The 22,258-nt window shown below is 38.0% G+C and overlaps 1 protein-coding gene across 1 annotated transcript in view; it reads left to right on the top strand.

Moving 5' to 3' along the window:
* Window positions 1–1,302: 1,302 nt before the first annotated feature.
* VPS41 (VPS41 subunit of HOPS complex) overlaps window positions 1,303–22,258 on the top strand; it is a 105,476-nt gene continuing 84,520 nt past the window's right edge. The window contains exons 1-3 of the mRNA XM_058832028.1: window positions 1,303–1,351; window positions 5,153–5,191; window positions 21,797–21,904. Of these exons, the coding sequence (XP_058688011.1) occupies window positions 1,331–1,351; window positions 5,153–5,191; window positions 21,797–21,904 (168 nt within the window). The 5' untranslated portion in view covers window positions 1,303–1,330. The remainder of the gene's footprint in view (window positions 1,352–5,152; window positions 5,192–21,796; window positions 21,905–22,258) is intronic.

Here is a 22,258-nt window from a genome sequence, read left to right on the forward strand (position 1 = left end):
CTTATATGGCCTGGACAACATTTACACACTTCTTTGCCATGGCATCTTGATAGTCCATAACAAATCATAAAAAAGATACTTTATTTTATCATTTGCAAATTAAATGTATTCAGGATAGCTATTTTCATATGTTCTTGCTCTGGAACTGGTAACTTTGATAGATTTCTCTCAACCCTGTGTACTAGTTTCAGTGTGATTTTTAAGGACAGTTCTAGCTCTTCTCAGTCAAAATTCTGACATTTAGTTTCTAAAGTTATGGTAATGATATACAATTATTTTCATAGTCAAGGTGATACTCTCTTGCAATTAACTGTACGACCTTAAGGTTTTGCAGTGTGGTATTAAAAGATTTGTCTTTTATTGCTGAAGGTGATCTGCACTGCACAGTTTTTAATTCATGGCTTTGAACCCAAGGACACCTAACACTGTAGCTCCACCTTAATTTTAAATCACTCCAAAGGCAAAACCTGAATGGTAGAAAGTTCTGCCTAATGCTTTTTAGCTTTGATTATGTTTTTAACACATAAAGCAAGCCACTTCTGTGCAAGCAAGACATCCAAGTCTCATTTTTGCTTTTAAAAATCAAAATGCAGCAGCTTCTAGAATTGTAGAATGCATTTAGGCTTTCTGAAATCCTTCTCCTCACACTAGTGTGGGCCATTTCCATACTGATGATTAAGTAAAAAGTACGAAGAGGACAGAAGCTGCTACATGTCATATCTAATGGCAGATGGAGGATCTAATGGCAACCGGAGCTGTGCTCGACCAGGTGCTGCTCAGGTGGATGGTAATAAAAGGGCCTGGTCCAGGAGCACTGGCAGTGCTCTACACAACATTGGCATTAGGGGGCTGGAAATGGCTCTTGGCTTCAGCTACACCTGAACCCTCGCTCGTCAGGGACCAGCTCATCAAGCACTGCAGCGCCTACGTTCAGTCTCATCACAGCTGGGTGTACCATGGAGCTGGGACATCGTGCTGGTCTCCCTGAGGGAATCGATGGATTTCAACTTTAAAAAGCGTCTCGCAGCTAAGGAGGGCAGAAAGGCAACTTGGCTGGGTTCTGCTCCTCGTTGGGCCCAGCCTTGCATCTGCCCTCTGTTTTGTAAGGCATCGCCACCACACCTCAGCTGGGCTGAGGAAGGAAGAAAGGAGGAGGAGAAACAAAACAAAACAAAACAAAACCCAAAAAAACCCAACAAAACAAAAATAAAATAAAATTAAAACAAACAAACAAAAAAGACACCATCCCTTCCCTCCGAAACTACATTTCCCAGAGTGCCTCCGCACCGCCGTCTTCCTGCCCCTCACATGACAGCTGCCTGGCCACGCCATGGCGGAAGCCGGGGAGAAGGTAGAGACTGTCAGTGCGCGATGGCCGCAGCGCCGGGAGCGGGGCTTAGAGCGGGACGGCGGAAGCGCGGGGTCGGGCCGGGGGCACACGGGAGTGGAGGGGCGGAGGGACAGGGCCTGTGCCAGGGGCAGGGGCCGGCATTCAGCCCTGCGGGGTGCGGGGCCGGCCGCGACAGCCTCTTCACAGCCTCCGGGACAGGCTCGCTGCACCGGGCTGGAGGAGGGAAGATGGAGGCAGCGGAACCTGGGTCTGGCCGGGAGGGTGGGTTTAGAAATGCGTCTGGCGCCGCTGTGGAGCCAAGGTTAAAGAGCCGGAGGGTCTCTCTACCGAGGGACATTGGAGACACGACCAAGTTCATCTCAACAAGGCAATTTTTTTTTCTGAGACAAAACTTGAGGAGTTTGGTGCTGTTGTTCCCTTAATTGGGTGTTGTCCTAAAGCTCCTCGTCCCTAGGTTGCTCTTTCCGAAGAAAAATAAAATAAAGCAAAAAGTGCAGTTCCTGGCCCTTTCAGGTACTTTCTGAATGTTTCTTTGCTGAGCCAGGGTTTGGACAGACAGCTGAGCTGTGCAATCTTTGTCAGTCTTGGGTGCCTAAAAGTGAGAGTTTTAAAATTACTTCAAGGTAACCGGCCGAAGTTAGAGGCTGGCATCTGCTTTCCACCTTCCTGCTGACCGAGTTTTTTGTTAGGAGGGAGACTGTTTTTCCCCCAGGCTTGATGAGTTTTTAAGTACAGCAGCCTTTGGAAAGATGAAACAAACTCGGACAAGTCTTCTCTAACAATACAAGAGATTAAGATTACAAGAGACTGTGTTTTTTCTCTTTGGACTATGATAGGAGAGTTACCTTACTCATTTCAGTTTAGGTCCTGTTGGTAGCATGTACACACCTCTACTGAAAGGGATGTGTGTGTTGTGCATGTGTTTCTGTAAAACTCGAGCTTTGTGGCTTTCACCTTCCATCAGGTTCAGGTTATGTGCCTAAACATGTAGTGGACAACATTTGATGTTTGTAAAACCAGGGGAAGGAAAACCCGATACCCATTGCACTTGAAAGCCCGCATAAGAATTTTTAGAGAAGTTATGTTGGATCTGTTAAGTGAGAGATTATAATGGTGAGAGATTACTTCACATTTCTATGCCCTCATCTGTGTTCCCTTACTTCACTCTTAGGCTACTTAAACAACAATGTTTGTCAGCCGGCTGAAGTGTACTGCTGATTTTCCCTGGAGTCTGAGATTGCTAGAGACTGCTATTCCTACCTGTTTTTGGCTTCTGTTTGTCTACAAATCCCTTTTTTAGGGATTTCCTTTCTGCACTTACAAGGCTATTAAAAAGTGGAAGTGGAGGATAATCCTCTCAGTTCATGCATTTGGAAGGAAGGCAAAGGAGCCTAACAAAACCCAGGGCAACCATAACTACAGTTTACTGTTCCAGTTTGCTTAAGCAAGTAGGAAAACCCAGGGAAAAATCTTTTCATAGTAAGTTGCTACCAAAGTGAGTTTGTAGATAAGTATCAATTCTAAGCACCTTCAGCTAAGTTCTTGTCAGGGAACAAATACATTTTCTGCATTGCTTACCTAAGCCAAGGCTCCCTCTGATTTTTATTTTTTTTAATGTTATTTTCTGCAGTAAAACATAAATGCCATGAGGCATTTGTATGCCATTTGTGAAATTTAGTATCTGGGCTTGCAGTGCTTTGTGAATACAGTAGGGATGCCAGGTCAGATGTGCTAGGTAAAAATGGATTGATATTTTCTTAGTTCACATGGATTGATTGTTGGAATCAACTTCTGGCATGCCCTAATGTCAATATTCTCTAGGGATGCCTTTGCACATAACTTGCAGCTCAGTTAAGTGGCTCAGGTGGGTGTGAGGACCAGCTGTTGTCTCAGTAAGTGGGCTGTTAATGCCAGCCTGCACTGTGTGTTGGTCTGACGGCATGGTGTTAGATAGTGAGCTCATCCTGAAAGTAAGTTTCTGTTCCTAGACAGCCAAAACAACGTGGACCTATGAGGGGCAGATGGAGGTGGTGTAGCTGCACAAAAAAGTCTCATGTATACCAGCAAAAATGTCACTTGCTGTAATTCCTTTGTCTGGGAGAGTTGTTTGTTTTCCACACTATGTGAATTATATCAAAATATAATAACAGTAGTGCTATTAATTTTGATTTATTAAGGAATTGAGTAGGCAGCTCTTGGTGTTCAGGAGAGACCATCACGTTTTTTTATGAGAAATTGGATGATACTTTGCATTGTACATGTGCATTGTTCTAGCTCATCCAGTCATCTGGCAATATTACACAAAAATATTTTAGTTCTTTTCCTCACTTGGTTATTGTTAAGTAGAGTTTAAGATATACAAAGATTGTATGTAACAAAATTGTAATTTCCTGAAAAGTTAAAGCAGCTTGTGATTAGAGAGTTGGAGACTGTTAGCACAATTGTATGTCTGTCAAAGTCAAACCTAAACTTCAATGGATGCCAGGATTTTAATCCATCTTCCCTTGATTCCTATATACTTCTTACTTGCAGTTTCCCACCTCATGTCACAAGCATGGACTACACTGATAACCCTGTTATGGGATGTGTATTTTAGAGGTGTATTTTAGAGCTGCAGTGAATAAAATGGAGGAAACAGATGTCAGTAACTGTGGTAACACCTTGCAGGAAGGTTCCAGTCACAGGTAGAAGTACTGCTTTGCTTGTCTCCCATCTCCTGTGATGGTCATTATGAGCATCAATGTGAGCCTCCACTAATGAGAAGGAAGCCTTTGCTTTTTGGTGTACTAGTCACAATCAGTGCATTATATAAACATAGAAAATAAATAAATATGAGAAACCAAAAAATTACACTGCTTGTCAGTGCCTTAAATTTTCTTACTTTTCCATTTTTCTCTAAGCTGTTGGTAAGGGTGTAATTTTTTTTTTTTTTTGTCTTGTCTGGTGGAATTCTGTACTTATTAATCTTACTCTTCAAAGACTCCCTTCATTAGATTTGAAATGCTGCCTTCTATCTTGCTTGTTCTTTGTTTGTATCATATTTTATTGTTAAAATGCTTTCATTCACTGCTGGTGTATTAGTTGTAATCCTTTATTGCTGTTGATAAAGATAAATACGTTAAGTAAATCTTCGTTTTGCTGACTTCTTTGAGGAGGCATTGCATCAGCAGATTTTCTCAGTGGACAGACGAGGGATGAGAAGGAGTTGACTTACAAAATTTTTCTTGTAGGGTAGAAAGAATCATCTTGACAGAGAGAGATACTTTAAAGGTACAGTTGTTTCAAGTCAGGAGAAAGCCACGTCTTGCATTAACATCTAATGGGAAGGAGAAAGTCACTGAATGCTGGATTTCTATGGAAAATGGTTTGAAGTTATTCAAGTTTAAAATAAGCCTATTGACAACTGAATAGTTGAATAGCAAAGCTGGCTTGTGGATAACTTGAGAATGCTGTTCTGCCTTGGAAGTCAAGATATGGGCAGTTGCTTTGCAGTACTTGCTACTGCTTCTGGAAGAGAGGAAGATATCACAGGGATAGATTCTCAGATGACCCAATCACTCTCTCTTTTAGAGTAACTGGCAACAGTGTCCCTGCTGCTCCTGAGTATCACGGTGGCACTTGAATGCAAGTGCAAGCACAAATCGAGTATGAATGACAAGGATGGAAACTCTGATCTTTCAGTTGCTTCTGCTCTGTCTTTCATTTCTTAATAAGGGTTTAAAAGTACTTCTTAACAGGAATTATTGCTCAATTATGTATATACTTAGATATTTACCCCTTTGTTTTTTGTGTCATTTTCAGGAAACCAGGTCTAATGAGGAATCAACAGATGAATCTGAGGTAACCCTTCTTAAAATGTTTCATACTCAAATCTGTGCCAGTGCAGTCAGTTCCAGTTTTTTGTCAATATGGAGTGAAAAATACTATTTCACTGGCTGTTTCTACACGTTTGGCCAGTATTATGTAAAGGATTGTTAATCTGGGCTTAAATTATTAAAGAGAAGCTGTGAATTGCTATTAGAAGGTCCTTTATGTTTAAAAAAACCCCACCATCGCCCCATTATAGTAAAATGAATTGTGTTGAGAGATAAATTCAAGTGCATTTGCTTCTGTTTCAATGAAATAAAAATTTGTAAGTATAATTATATATGCAGTAATACTACATTTAGGTAATTACTTTGTTATTTTAATAGCTTCACAGTCTAGACTTAATCATGTCCTGTAGATTCTCTGTTCTTGAGATGATGTTTTGTCAAAAATTTTCTCATTTTCTGGAGAGAAAATCTCTGCACTGCTGTAGGTGATGGGAAAAGGTGGCTGGGAGTGAAGAGAGGAAGAAAGCTACAGAGAATTCAAGAGTTTGTCCCTGAACAGTAGTGTACTAACTCCAAACCTGCCATCATTGAAGGAACCATAAAAGATAAGAAAGAAATAATTGATATCAGGGTGGTCTGGGATGGCTACAGGAAGGAAGAAATAAAGGTGGCTGAGCAGCTTAAGTTGTGGCCCACCGGCAAGAACAGATGACACAGAGAGGCCTATTACCTTGAGTATTTTCACCCATTACATATCTAAGTCAGAGTGGCTCCTAGACTTAGGAAACTTTAATGGATTTGCTATTAGGAAGATTTTGTTTTTTACCAAGGGACAGATCTCCATGCTTGAGATCTGAGTTTGAGCAGACAGAAAGCCTAATTTCTATGACAGTGGATAGTGCAGACCTTAGTGGTGGCTTCTGAAAAAATATTTCTGCAGTGGAAGGTAAAAAAAAATAATATTTTTTTTCTTTCTGCCATTGAGTGGTTGTCTTCAGTAGAACTGAACAGCAATACTGGTGAGAAGCAGGGGTTTTTTGGCCCTTTAATACTGCTCTGTGGAACAGCTGCCAGGGCCAGTCTTTTTTTGCCCATTGTGAAATGCTTTCATTCTGAATAGTGCTTTGTGATGTGGAGATAAACAGTCATTGGGCAAGGACTCAGTACTTAGTAGAATAGTAATCTTCTCAAGGCTTGACATTCACAGGATAGTGAACACAGATACTTACCAACTGAGGTGACTTTTTTTTTTTTCTTCAAGCCTATTGTAATGAAAAAATGGCACTTCTAATGGCCTTTAAAAGGCTGTAGCAAATCAGTATTTACAGCAGAATTAATCATAAATGGGTTGCCAGGTTGGTGGGGATTTGCTATTTTTTACCTTAAGGAAAAATAGGCATCATGTATCTTTCACAAAATTGAAAGTCCTAAAATTTCAGCTAGACCTATGTTAAAGTTGATGTCTATTTTTAATGTTCATTTCATGTGCAGAGAGAAGTGAAAAGGAAATTTATGTATTGAGAATGTAGATACTGGATCTAAAGAACAATTGTCATTCTAATGTCTGTGAAAATGCTTTGCATTAGTCATCTTTGAATATTAAGTCCAGTCTTTAATATCTTGGTCATCAGTAGATAGTTAATGGAATAAAACTGATAAGACTATTTCTAACGTTGTTCAGGTAAAACCGAATTGGTAAAAGCACAAAGTGTAAATGTTCTCAGTGCTTGCTTATATTATTTGAAGTATGGTCAGAGCTAAGATCAAGCTGATGGCTTCACTCCTAGCTCTTGTGATCATAAAAATTGTAATTATTTCTTTTTAATATAGTTTGAATAATCAGGGATGTATTTTATGGTGGTGGTTCTAGAATCAAGGACTAATTCTTGGAGCCTGTGTTTGGTTTTAGACATTAAAAAATATATTTATGGCATGGACTTCATAGACATCTTACCATAGTACTAAAACTTTTTACATATACAATTACTCATGCAATTAATTTAATTTAAATTCTTCGTATAAAATTGAAGATTGTTACTAATGATTCCAGAGGGCATATGACACATATCCTACTTATTATAGATGTGTTTTCCATTATGGAGGAATGCAATATTAGAATTCCTGATTTTGAGTAAATTATGCCCCTGTCTGAACTGGATATGTAAACAAAGTGTGGATTTTTTTATTTTTTTTTTATTTTTTTATACTTCTGTGCCATTATCTTAGCAAAGAACCAAATGTACATTAATTTTGTCTCATGCACCAACTCTCTTGCTATCATTCATTTAGCATCTTCTAGCAAACAAGATTTGAGTGCTATTTTGCTGCTGGCTTGGTTTGTTTTGAATGACAGGCTCTTTAACAATTGCCAGGATGCTTATTTGCACAGACTTGGTGGTAGAGCTTAATAGTAGACCTCAAATGTGGGAGTCTGCAAAAATTGACTGTCTTGAATGTCCGTCATCTGAAAGCTCCTCAATGTAAGTTTGGTTCCAGCCATGGCTCCACAGGATGTTGAGTTCCTAAGGCTGCCCTGGTGTAAAATACTTCCCATCCACTGAAGTCAGAGTGTGTAAAATGCAAAGGTATCAATTAGCAGAGATGGTGCATTTGTTCAGGCGTTAAGTGGACTGTTCTTTCAATGTAGAGATAGCTGTAGTGATTTGTAAAATTTGTAGAACTTGTAGAAGTGTAATTGATCTCTCCTTGTAACTAGAGTACAGTTGACACTTTACTATCATGTTCTTATATATGATTTGGGGTATTATAAGCTTTTTCTTTTCCTGTAGTCAGACTGCTATATATTATGCCATGGTATGATGAGGAAGCTGTCCCTCTAATAGTCCTCTAATTCTTAGGGGAAAACCTCTTTGTTTTGTGAAGTAATTTTATTGCAGTCTTGAAACAAAACTATTTTCTTTTTGTATATTTGGCTTTAGACATTTGATTTTGGTGGCTTTTGGTGGGTGTTTGTTTTTTGGAATTTTTTTTTTTTTCCCCCCAAGGTATATTTGCATTACTTATGCTAACCTTGTCTATTTTTCAAATATGCAGCCAGATTTGAGACTGGATCTGAGCAGGCTGGTTTGGCTGAAAAGTCCTAGTACAATGTGGTTTTATTGGCTTATTTAATTTCATTTTATAGCACCTGAAGCTAAATGTTTGGACTGTCACATCTAATGAGTGTATTGAAATTGTATATATTGAAAGTATATAGCAAAGTAATCTCACTTTTGGCTATTTGGAAGCTGTGGAGGAAAAAAAAAATCTCCGTAAGTTATGTATAGCCTGAATCTGAATTTATTTTCAAATTATTCTTCTTCCTCACAATGCATCTGTTTCTGTAAAATCTTACTTTTCTCAGATAAACTGTTTTCTGTCAGGCAGATAATTATGTTTTGCCAGTTAATTAGCAAAGAATAGAAGTCTTGAAATTTTTTCCTCCATTCGAATTTCCTACAGGGGTTATGAGCAGATTGTGCTGATCCAGCATGTGACTTTTTACAGGAAACACCCTTTCAAGAACAAATGTCCCTGGAATTATAAATGAGTGCTAGGTCCCAAGAAATGATCTTTGATTGTGTAAGGCATGTCACTGTTGTTTTTTGTTATTTTTTTTTTAATGTTGCACTACAGCAGAATTTTTTTGTTTTGCAATTGTTTACTTGTTAAACCACAAAAAAAAGCCATGTGGGTGCAGATGTTCATGTTCTGCAAAGAGGTATTAAAGTAGTATTTTTTAAAAAAGGTGCATTAATATCTGTATTCCTGCATTTTTGTTAGCTACATGAATGTGTTAGTATTATATCAGTATTGCATATATTTTCATTCTAACACTTCTATTTTTATATGTCCCCTTCTTAAGTTTCTTTTACTGTTTTACTTTTTACTGTTTTGATCACTGTTACCCTGTGAAAGGGATATGCTTGTTCGTTTAGTTTCTTGTTTAAGTATTTAAACACTATATTAATAAATTCCATGATAGTTTGTAGAGAGAAAGGTATTGTAGAAATTCCTGGTTAATCCAATGCTCAAACTATTTCTGATGGTTTAGAAATATCTGTCTCTGATACATTTTTACCACTGAAATTAGTAGTGGTCTTGTTCTTAAAGGTTTTGAAAACTGAACAGGGTAGGAACACAGTTAAGAAAAAATGTAAACCTTAAAAAGAGGCAACTAAAAAGCCTTGATACTTTCTTTCTCTTTTCAGTGCAGTCTTGTAGGTTGGGTCTGGATTAGGTCAAAGCAATTAAATAATTTCAAGTAAATAAAGCATCTGGTGAAAAAGGCTCCTTGTCATACTGTGTTTCCATCAAAATGTTCTCTTAATATGGAGTGTGGAGCACTGGGCTGGAAGAGGTAAGCTGTTCTGTGGATAGTAGCATTTGAAGGGGCATCACCATTGCAAGAAAAATGGATGGTTGAAAAGTAGATGTGGCTCCTGTACCTTAGTCCAAGTTGCCTTTTTTGGTCTTTTCAAAGATCCTGTTTGATCTTTTCCAAAGTACTTCTTTTAATCACACCACTTTTCCTTACTGTTGAATAGTTGTACGCTAGATTATATTTTAAAACATAAAATGGGAGAAAAATGCTTAAAAAGTATATTCTGTTTCACGTATCTGGAAGTCTGAAGAGAGATTGCTTCCCTCTGCATGGCTTTAAATTAAATTGGCCTTTTGGGGAGAATGGAAGGAAAAGTTAGATAAATTCCTAGTATGAAGTTCTCTTTATTGATGAGGAAATGTATCATGCAAATAATTTATCAATTTGAGTCAGTAGGATGAGCATAGTAAATTATTTATTGAAGTTTAAATGGAATCTTTTCATACATTAATTTGAGAAACAAGTTTGCAGTGACTAGTAACTAACATTATAATAAACATTATTAGAGGATTGACTTGCAGGAAAAAATGGATTATTACAATATTCTTTTAAGATGTTCTGGTTTTGAGTGAAAATTAAATACTTCATTTAATGAGCTATTAATATTAACCAGAAGTGCCTGTTCTATCTGTGTGTTGTGGAATACATAAAAAGTTAAAATGCTGCTGTGCTTCCTCCATAAATTAAATGCAATTGCAAAGCTTCTGTGTTAGCAGAGTATGCAGATGTGGCTTTTCCAAAACACTAAATGTATTTCTCTGTGTGGAATAACACTCTTGGCTGCAAAACGAAAGTAATGGTGAAATTCAGCTCTTCCCCAGTTGTGGGTAGGTGAGTTTCAAAAACTGCTATTCCCAAAACTGCACTGTCAGCTTTTCATAAGCAGTAGATCACAAGGTGGCAACTGGGTTGCTTGAGTAGTGTTCACAGGGGAAACAAATGTTTGCCCAAGTTCCTTACTCAGCAGAAGGACAGTAAAAGTAGAAATGCATAGCTTCATTGAGATTTGAACTGAGTTTAGATTTTTCTGTCCTGGAATTGGATTTGGACATGGAAGATAAAACAGCCTATCCTGTGCTGCCTCTATATGGTGTACTTGGTGTGGATGGACTTGTCCTTTGAACACTGGACTTATGTTTTTGAACACTGAAGTGGATTTGGAAGTTTCGGGTGTTCTTTGTAATGGACAAAATTATCAGTAAAATAAATTGAGGTAGTTGAAATGAAACCAAATTGTATTCTAGGGACTTTTTACTACTATTTTTTTTTTTAATGTGCCATTTTATGAGGATTGGTCACGTGCAGTATGTCATCTCTGTGTTACTTACGTTTCAAAACTTGGCTGGTGCCCAGCTCCTTCAAACCTATAGGAGTAAATCTTCCACTGCTGTTGTGCAAATATATTCTAATAGTTGGTATGTCACACCAGTTTCACAAAGAAATAATCTATGTGTCATTTCATACTGTAAATGCAGCCCATTTTGAGACCTATTCACAGGCAGCCATATCATCTTAATTCCGTGCTCTTGGTGTATATCTGCATTTTCCCAGGGTATTAAATAAATCCCTGTGGAAAATGCATGGGGAGAACAGAAAGCTGCTGTGTGAAATTTTACCATCCTAATCCATATTTACCAATTTTACAGCTAGGTACTGGAAAAGCATTGGTGATGTGCCTTATGAACACTTGTAAAGGAATGAGATCAGAGGTTATTAATGTTTTTACTGTATTTTCACCATAGAATTAGGGGAAATATTTTAAGCAGTGTAAGTCACAAACATGGTGTCATAGTTTAGAAATTTCAGTCTTTGTGCCTTTTGTTTTCTTGTGTACCAGTAGTTGCAGAACTGAAATTAATTCTTGTGCAAGCTGGGAACTTTAATGGGTTTCTAGCTTTTGTTCACTATTGCTTTACCTGCTTTTGAACCAATGACTTCAAGGTGAAACGCTCTTTGCTATTCTCATTCTTTAACCAGTTTTTTTTTTTTTCTGCTTTGTTAAAATTTTCCTATAGGAGCAACTATTTGGTATGAAAGTAACGGAGGAAAAGAGGTTTATGTTCTCTCGGTGAGCTTCCAAAGGGTCTGGTAAAGTGCTCAGGATTTAAATTCAACACAGTAAATAAAACAACAACTTGCAATAAAATTGTATTCCAGTTTTGATACTATCAAGCATTCTAGTTAAAGGCCTTTAGTCTGAGTTTTTCCTGGCATTCCTGTAGTGTTAGAGATTTTATTGCATTGAGGGAAATTGAGTTGAGATCCTAATTCTGAAAATAACATAGGTAGTCCCTTTATCACTGAGGTAGCAGCAGAAATCTAGAAACCATATCCTAGGGATTGAGAAACGATAATGATGAAGCTGCTGTTTCATAATATTTACACATCCTATTACAATAATTCTCCTTGTTTGCTCTGTGGTACTTGATTCTTCAGCAGAAGTGCATATATCATCCAAAACAGTGGGGGATGGAGTACCTTCTTCTGCTTGCTTCTGGATTTGTTTTCTTTTGAAGGAAGGCCAGGTAAGACTCAGAAATGGTCAGCAGGGAAGGTGTGTTTGCATCACTTTAGAACACAGAAGTCTTTTTAAAAAAGAAATACTTGAGGAGCTTGAGTTTGAGGTGTGTAATGGGTTGATGCTGGCCAAACGTCAGTGCACCTATGAAAATCACTGATTTTCTTCAGCTGTGGTTAAGCAGAGGAGGGGAAAAGAAAACTCGTGGGGTAAGATGAGGATTAGGAGAAAACACTTTAAGGGCAAAACAGGCTCAAAACTTTAAAAGGTATAAAGTAAAAAATTTATTAACATACTTAAAAGAGGATAATGAGACATAAAATAAACTTTTAGAACACCTTTCGCCCATGCACTTCATGAATTACAGGGAAACAGTTTGTTGTATTATAGTCCTCACCACAGCTTGCAGAAGAATCTCAGCTCCGATGCTTGGAGCACCTCCTCCTCTCCCTCACTCCATTGCACCAACCTTAGGGTTGCCATGTTGTTCTCCTCACGTGTCCTCACCTTTCCATTTTTCCTGACTCAGGAGAGCATTGGTGTTCATAGGTTCATTTGTTCCCAAGTTCTATCGGTTGGAGTTCTATCAGTGCTATCAGTTTTTATGGAGCTCTGCAGAGCTGAAAGGTTAACCTTGTCCGGGCTCTGTGATCAGGGAATGGCTTGCTGTGCTTCTGTTGGTCACGTGGACTGCTCACGCCACTCTTCACCTTTTCTTCATGCGAGATGCTGGAAAAAGAAAAACTGCTGCTGCTGCTTTTGCCTTTCTGTCTGCAGCATGGCTGGTTAAAAGCACCTAAGTAAATAAAGTCCATTATGAGCCATGCTGAGAGAGCTGCAGCCATGCCAGGGTCGAGCAGCCCCCTCTGGGAAAGGCACCTGGCCATCCACCTACTCCTCTGTAGAAAGCAAAAGAGCTTCCCACAGTTTTTTGTTTGTAAGTGTGTTACCATAGAGATGTTTCCAGCTTTTCTAATTGGCTTAGCAGTGTGCCAGTTTTCCGAGCTTTAGGCAGTGATTGGTTTTGCCAGGCACGGAGGAAGCCGCTACCAGCTCCTCACAGAGAATCACTTCCATGGCTGACTTTTTCTGTCTTCACCAAAAATCAATTACTGCAAAACCAGCACAAGGCGCTATCTTTTTAAGAATCTAATTAGATTCTAAATTATACTTTGTGTTCTTTGATTGTAAAGAGTAACAATCTTCTAGAGGTTTTGCAACAATGAAAATAAAAAAATTTAAGTCTGTGTTGTGACTTTCCAGCTATTTTTTCAGAAATAATGATTATTTAAATTATTTCTAAACTGTAACATGGGTTCCAGTTAGTGTGAGAAGAAGCAGGACCTGGGCTAGGGTTTTTTTCTGACTTCCATGTCAGAATGACAGGCAGTATCTTTCAAAAGTGGCAGCATCAGAGGCAAACACCAAAGAAGCCTGATGTTACAATGGAAGAACTTTGAGTAAATAGCTGCCTCCTTTACAATGATAGTGTTACATCCTCATTGCCCACCTCAGTAATTTGTCTTTTGACAATTTTGACTTCTAAAACTTTCCAAAGACATACCTTTCTCCTACCTCCATTCTGACCAGAATTTGTCATCAACTTCAAATATATTTTTCCAAGTGTTGCTGAGGAAGAATAAGACTGCTGGTATACACAGGTAATGCAATTAATAGTGGGTCAGTTTGCTTGAACATATTTGCTCTTAGGGTAGAAGGAAGTGGACAAATGTCCAAAAATATTTCTGGGTTCTTTCTTATATCACATAGGTAATACCTTATAGATTATCACATAGATAATTTAATGTGTAGGGTTCAAAACTTCTACCCCTCATCTTTAAAGTACAAGTGATATTCTGATGCCTGCAGTCATAAGGCAATAGTAGGATTTATAAAGACCGACTGTTTTGTGACAATGAAATAGGAATATAAGAAGGAGGAGGGGGTGGAGGCAAATTTACCTCATCACAGGTATAATCCAGTTATTGCACTCAAAGTTGTGAGCAGGGTAAGCCATTTAGTAGATAAATATTAGGAGTTTTTCTTCATGTTCTCAAAAAACAACCTAAATAACCTATTCATTGGTTTTACCAAATAGTACGGGGACTTTGTCTGAGGTGGAAGTCAAAGGGATCTCCCAGTTTTGTTGTGACATGATGATGTTACTTCCTTAAATTTATCAATAGATGTTAGCAATTTGTTATAGTTTGCTACTTACCCCTCCTGTATGTGTAAAGTCATATGTTCCTCCCACATGATATTTTTACTTGAAGTAGGTTTTTTGCTAGATATTTTTATTCATTTGCCATGTTCCCTTGTATTGCAAAGGTTGCATTTGCAATATGTTAGCCATTAATTAATAAATAAAATTCTTTTTTCCTTCCATGTATTATAAGAACATCTGTGCTTTTAAGATTTGGAAAGAGGTCATGGAAATACAGGATGACAATTGTCTGCATTGCCAAATCCATTTAACTCAGTGGTCAGTCTTGGTCTCAGTCCTCTGAATGTCTCTGAGCTGGTGTGGATGTGCTGCTGGCATGGGAGTTGTGGTCTGCCTTTTCCTAGAACCATATAGTATATGGTATAATATAGTATATATATAGTATAATATAGTATATTCAGTGAGCTGCTCTTGCTGGATTCTGGTGTCCTGTGAAGAGCTGTTTCATGTCAAGCTAGAAGCAGTCATTTAACACTCTGTATGGGAAAGCTATGCCATGAAGATTGCTTGGCTGGAAATGAGCTTCCAACTGAGGACATGGTAGTTTTGAAGAGGAAGAAGATGGGGTTCCTGGCAGGCACACTGAAAAGTGTTGGAACTGGACTTGTAGTCTGGGCTGAGAGGGCTTGATAAAGTGTTAGAGGGAAGTCAGGGTATCAGCAAAGGTCCATCTGAGGGTTACAAGGGGATAGAGCAGAGGAGATTTGTAAGGAGCTGGGCTTGGGGAAGACTTGTGAGCCTTCAAGACTTCGCTGTCTTAAAAGTGGAGGTTAAGTGTTAGAATGGGAGCCAGCTCCTTTATGTGTTTTGGATAATTGGATTATAGGCAGGTTTGGCTGGTACTTTGAAGGCAGTCCTTCAATCCTTTAACCTTGATAATATTATGTTAGGGCAGAGTCACTGTTTCCCTTTTCCATTTATGTCCTAAAACTGAGAGTAAACTCTGTCAGCAGACCTAGTCCTGAAGAGCTACTAGAGAGCTGCTCTGTCTGCATATTGCGTTCCTGTCCATATCAGCAAAGTTGAAGACTTGGCTCATTGTCCTAGCTGAGCAAGGGTGTCTAAACTGGAGCATTATTTCCAGGGTGAAGAAAGTGTATGGTTTGTCAAGCTTAATTATTGCCTCCAGATACAAGAAAAGTATGGTAAGTCTCAGTGTTTTAGCATACAGCTATTAGAAAATGTTTTGGTGTGAAATATGGTAAAAAATGAAGTGAGAAATGGTGCACATGGATATTCGTGGGGTGATACTGAGAATATGAAGGCTTCTGTCTGATTATCTGGATTACCAGATTGTCTGAGCCACCTTTAGCCTACATATAATGTGGGTAGAGAAAATTAGAGATGACAGATAAGTGAACCTGCTTGTCTGAGGAACTTGGTGTTGGATATTTTCCCTGTAGATTTTGGGGAATGGGGTTCAGCAAGTGTAAAATCAGGTTTATTTGTAAACCAGTATCTATTTACCTTGAATTAATGGAGATAGTTGGGTCCTAACAAAGGTCTGAGAGCAGAACTGGAAAGGATAAAGGCTGAAAATAGTCATCATTTCTTTATTGGGCCAAAGGAGGCATTATGGCCCATTTGCTACAGTTCTGAGGTATAGAAATGCTGTGAAGGTTTAAATAAAAACTTTATCTGTATCTTTTGTTGGGTAGTACTTGTCATGGAAATCTTGTGGCAGTTAATCTTAAGTTTGTTAGGTGGTTGTTGGGCTCTCTTGTCCAAAGTAAGGTTTGCACAGCTGTTCTGGGTGCAGTCCTGCCCTTCCAAGCAATTCTGGTGATAAAAAGGGTTTGCAGACATCTAGGGGTTCATATGGTGGTATGAAACTGACCTGATGATGTGCCTTTCATAGCAGTGCCTAGAAGTCATCCATTCCGCTTCTCAGCCACACATCAGCCACTCAGCTAAGTACTCTGCTCCCATGTCAAATAGGGGATTTATAGATGAAAGATTGTTCCCAGCTAGCCTCACAGGCCCTCAAAACTAAAGCTGAGACAATCAGTCAATGCTCTGATTAAGACATTATTTCCATTAAAAAAAATTAAGAGTAAGAGATGGTTATACCTTGGATCAAGTCAAGATGTCAAAACCAAGAAAGGTAATAAATGATGTTGGCAACTGGGTTCTACTGGGTATTTTGCTGCACTTTGTGCTTCTGCACATATACAAGAGAAATAAGCAACTATCCCTGGAGACTTCATTTTAGGGCTTGAGGTCTTTTTATGTTGGTTTCTTTTTCTTTTTATATTTGTCATTGAATTTCTGTAAGAGAAGCTGCCCCTGGCAGAGCACTAAGGATGTGTTTATTCATTTTTGCATAACTGAAAATGTTCTATGACTTTTATTTTAATTTAAAAATAATTTGAGTTGGTTTCTTTGGTTCTACTGGAGATTTTCATATAGTGTGTAAACTAGTAATTCTGGAGCTCTAACTAGTTGCTTTGATTTTTTTTTTTTTCTGTGTGATAATGATGACAATTTGAATAAATAAAAATGCTGATTTCATACTAGGGTTTCTGAAGGTCTGACCTGTATTAAATGTCAAGAAAAGTTACTCTCACAAATTGCCAAGTAGTTTCTTCTCACTTTTTTTCAGTAATATTGGGGTTATGCTTTGTGCAGCAGAATGGGGTTTTTTGGTTCAGTTTTGAGTTTGTTTTTTTTTTTAATGAGATTTTGTAATGTGTCCTAAACAGTAAGTATTCAGACACACAGACACAGAGCACTTTGAATGACCCAGCAAGCTAGGGGGTGTTGCAATTTAGGAATGGTACTCCTCACTTTAATGCTCCCATTAGAGAGACTAAAACCACATGCTTCTTGCTTGCTCCACTCCTCCCCTTCCCTTGCGGTGGGCTGGAGGGTAGGAGGCACAAAAGGGAAGGATGGTGGGTTGAGATAAGAACAATTTACTAGAAACAGCAATGAGATAAAATGAACAGTTACAGTGACAGTACTAATAACTAAAGTGTACAAAAGAGAGTGATTCACATGCAAAAAATACTCACCCATACTCACCTGCTACTGTGGCTTGAAACCAGCATTACCCAACCTGTCTTCTGCTCAACCAGAGGAACCCCTTCTCCTCAGAAGGGTCCTCTTCCCTCCACACACCTGGCAATGACATGAAGTGGTGTAGGATAGCCTCTATACCAGCCATGTCTCCCCTGGCTACCGCAAAAATTAACCCTGTCCTGTCCAGGAGGAAATTAGGTAAATCAACATTTTTCTTATAATCTCTGAAATAAATGTAAACTTGAAAGAAAGCATGTAATAAAAGAAAAATTACCTGTAGGGTTTTTGTTTATTTTGTCTGGGTTTTTTTTGTTTGGTTGGTTTTTTTGTTTTGTTTTTTTTCAGACATAGCCTTTTAAGAAGTCCTGTGACACTAGGGCCTTGTAGGAGTAGGCTGTGAGTGTGTCTTTTATGAAATTGCTTCAGTGATGGACTTCAGCTATCTTTGTGTTGGAGTTTAAATGCTCTGCAGGATCAAAACTTGCAGGCATAAACAGGGCTGGAATGGACACTTAGAATAACTGGAATTCTAGCTGGGGCTGGACAGATGATGTGCAGCAAAAGGAAAGGACACTTGCCTGATAATGTATACAACATTTATTTCCATAAAGGCTTTGAAAAACTTTGAGGGCAAATTGTGTGGGAAGGATGACACTTTGCTGTCAGTGCCTGTAGCGTAATTAGAGTATCTGTAATCAATAGAGCATGTAGTTCATGTGACAGACTGTCCTGTGGGCAGATCCTCTGCTGCAGGAGCAGATGTGGGCTAATGGAATAACTCTGGGAACTGCCCACAGGTTCCTTCTGGAAATTTTCTTCACAAGGACTGATTTCTGATTTTTTTTTTTTATTTTTTTCTCACTCACGATTCCAGCACAGTAGTTCCTGTAGGCAAAGCTAGGAAAAAATGGGGCAGAATACCTGAAGAAGCTTGTGAACCTGGGTTCAGACAGGCTGGTGAGCATCCCTTGCAGTGGCACTGGCCACTGCAAGTAGAGAGCTTCTTACGCATTTGAGGCTCTTGTTACTTTTGTAAATTGGTTCCAGAAGAAGAGTTGGTATTGAGTAGGCGCTGGGTGAATGAAAAGGAATTTGTTTTCAGTTCAGGAGTGTTCAGCAATGACAACTGGAAGAGCTCTCAGTAGGAAGGGGTATTTGTATTAGTCTTAGCGGTAATTTTATTCAGTTGGAAATGTGCTTTCTATGGGAAATGTTTATGGATACCTGTTCTTTACAGCATATTTTAGCAATATGACTGCTAGCTTTAGCTTTAAAAGGGAAGTAGAAAATCAAATGGAGTATGAGTTTCAAGTTAGCATTCATTGTCGTTGAAAAATTCTCATTATTTATTTTACAACATCACAAAGGTACCTTCCTCCTGACAGCTCTGTGGGTCTCCTTCACTTTCAGAATTTAAGGCTGCTGTGTGTGGAGTGCTTTACACATTTTGTGCAGTGAATATTTCTTTTTCTCTTAAAACATTTGTCAAGAATCTCAAAATTCAGTATTGTTGTTTCAGATAATTTTAAGCATTAAATATTGAAGTACTATAAGTAGTGGTACAAAAAGCAGTGTTACAAAATTTTATTTTCAAATGTTTAGAATCCTCTAGGAGGGTTTAATTAAAAGTGCCATTCACTTAGTAAAAATCAATTTAAGTTCAGCAATTGATTTTTTTTTTATTTTTTTTCCCTTTAAAAAGGAAAGCTGTGAGTTCTCTTGTATGGGGTAAATGTCACTCTGTTTATATCTTAGCTTTGCTGCAAGTCAGGACTGGTACTATTCCTCTGAGTTGTCATAGAAACGCAGCTAACTGACATCTCAACTCAGGCTGCTCACGGTTTAATTTGTGGGTTTTCAAGATTATTAAAATTTAACAAAAATTATTGATTTGCTTTTATTAACACTGGCTTGTGTTTACTTTAGAAGTTCAAACTGCATAAAAGCTTTTCCTGATAGAAAAATACCTTTAAAATTATTAAACCCTGATACTCTAAATAAGAGATCGTCAAATGCATTTAATATATCAAAGTCAGAAGCTGTAGACAAATTTTGAATTTTTGCAAATCACCCTTTTATTTAATTTTGTTTACAGTGAAGTGCCCCAACCTCATTTCAATTCACCTTTTAGCCTGACTTTTATTTAACATAGAAGATACCTGTCAAGAAAGCGTGAAATAGGTACATCATCATGCCTAATATTTGGGAGTTTTCATTTTATTTACTTACTTTGAAGCCTGGCAGAATGCTTCGGTGCACTGACTTTTGAAAGTATATATTTTTTGTATATGTGTGTGCAGAAAAAATTACTTAGTTTTCACTCATAAATAAGACAGGCAAAACTTATTTACAGTAACTTTATCTAATGGTCCATGGATGAATGATTTTATGCAAACTACTCAAGAGACTAGAATTAACTTTTCATGTTGGTTGCACATTGGATGTCCAGGCCCCAGCAACATGTGGGATCTTATAAAAACTAGATGACTGGAGTTCAATTTTTACTTTTATGAATTTATTCAATGATTGCCCATGCATTTCAAGTGTAATCTTTGTAAGCAATGTATAAAGTGCAGTAATGTATTAATTGTTATAAAATGGGCACATACTTCCTTACACCCTCCTTCCATCACATGTGTGCTTTTTACTTTGACTTTACCTCCTCCCTCTACCTTGTAGCCATTTATTAACGATCTGTAGGCATGAGGAATTTGACTGATTTATATACAGACCTGTAATTTGACATTGTCATTCTGTCTAGTAACAACTTTGTTCAGTGTTAGATTTACTGAATAAAATTGTTTCTTGGTGGACATTTTGACACCTCACTTCATCCTCCTACGTCATGGGCTGCTGACATCCCTGTATTAATCTCATTTGTATTCTGTCATAAAACTCTCACGTAACATTTTAAAACTGACTCTCTTTGCAGCATATTTCTGTGAGCTTGGGGCTAAATATTGGATGTTTCTATAGGTATATATGGCTTTTTTTGTGTTTTGTATGAGGTTATGTACATGTTTCCATGTATGATGGTAGCACACATGGTAAATGGCCATACTCTTTAACTTGGGAAAGACTGACTGGCTTGAGTACTGAAAAGGCAATTTAAACAAAATGCATTTTATTAACCTGTTAACATGTCTCTCTTCCAAATTTATTTTTTGCATCATTGACTACAAGAAAGTGTTGCACAAATATAGTTTTGCTGTAGGCTGACACTGTGCATTTTTAGGAACTGGAAGGCAGTGGTTAGTGGGAAGTCAGGACACTCCTTTAACTAGAGCACTGCACTGGTATATTCTGGTTGCTTAAGAATAAAAGATATGTTTTATATGGGAGACATACTCAGTGTTGATATATTCATTACAGTCAATAGCAAGTGTAGGAGAGTGTTATTGCAGGTATACTGTTTTCCAGTGAGGACCAAGGGATATAGAAGGGTTTGTGTATGTCTATGCATGTATAAGATTAACTGAGACTTACTGAAGCCTGTGGAATCTCTCTGGCATTGTACTTCTGTAGACTGTCTGTTACAGATAGATGCCTATGACCAAAGAGCTAATTTACAACTGGGATTTTCTTTTCCTAAAAGATAAACATGTTGGGTCTTCTTCAAGCAATAAATTTGCTGCTTGTTTGTTTTTGGTTTTTTTTAGCTTGGTTTCCTTTCTCTTCACTCTTTGCCCCATGATCTTTCCTTGCATTTAAGTAGTGATTGGGTGATAATACCTAATGTGCTTGAAAAGAAAGAGAGGAGGGCTTCAGTATTGACCAGGAAAAGATCCTAACATGCAGAAGATAATGGTGATTCATTGGAATATACTGTGTCCTGATCCTTTTCCCAGAAAACATATTTATAGTTTGTTTTTTTTTTTACCATAAGCCCATTGGTGGTTTTGATACAATTAACTTATTCCTAGTGGATTCTTCTTATTTTTGTTCGCAGCATTTTGCCTCTATCCTTGCTACAGAGGTGCAGCATCTTGTAAAGGTCGTGAAGTTTCTTGTAATGTGCATGCTTCAGCTTTCAGTTCATTGTGGCTACAGTGGCACACTTAATTTTATCATCATTCATTATCATATACATCCCTTTTGTATTTTACTTCTAAATTGCAAATTACTAACTTTATGTAACAAAGTACACATGCACATTTTTTCCTGCTTTTTAGATATCAAGTAAGTGCCTCTTGCAGCTGAATTGACATGCTGCTATACAGTCTTTGCACCCAGAACTTTGGAGTAAAAAGAAAAGCCAGTAACAAAAAAGCACAGCCCAAACCCCTTCAGATGATTAAACTGTGAAAGTTTGGCTTTTGATTGTAATGGCTTTTGTGAAGAGATCGCAGTGATCCATCTTCGCCTGTTGCTGTGTGATAGTTTTGGGATATCTTTTAGTTCGTTTTTATCTAAAATAAACTTCTAAATATTTTTGTTGTTTTTTCTCTCTTCCTCTCTTTTTCTTACGCTCCTAAAAATTTAGGAAGATGAGAGTGAAGAAGAACCTAAGCTCAAGTATGAACGACTTTCTAATGGAGTGACTGAAATTCTCCAGAAGGATGCAGCCAGCTGCATGACAGTGCATGAAAAGGTATGATGTGACTTTGTGGTTGAGATAGCACTTCTGCTTGGTTTTATATATCTGTCTGTGCTTATAATGCATCAGTATATTTCCGTGTAGAAGTGATGCCAAATCTAGAGTTGCACTGCAAGGCAACAGTAACATAAACAAAATTCACCATTAACCTGTATTGAACAATCCATGTTTTCTCAGTGATAAAACAAATAGTTCACATAGTTCAATTAACAGCAGATCTCTCAGAATCAATTGCCTTCTTGTTTGTATCAAGCATTTTTTCAGTGAGAAATGCGTTTTCTCAATGAGGAGATGAGGTGAAAATTCAAGATGCAGTGATTTGTTAGATGAGATGTTTACATAAGCTAC

The sequence above is a fragment of the Poecile atricapillus genome, chromosome 2, assembly GCF_030490865.1.
Source record: "Poecile atricapillus isolate bPoeAtr1 chromosome 2, bPoeAtr1.hap1, whole genome shotgun sequence".
Lineage (NCBI taxonomy): Eukaryota > Metazoa > Chordata > Aves > Passeriformes > Paridae > Poecile > Poecile atricapillus.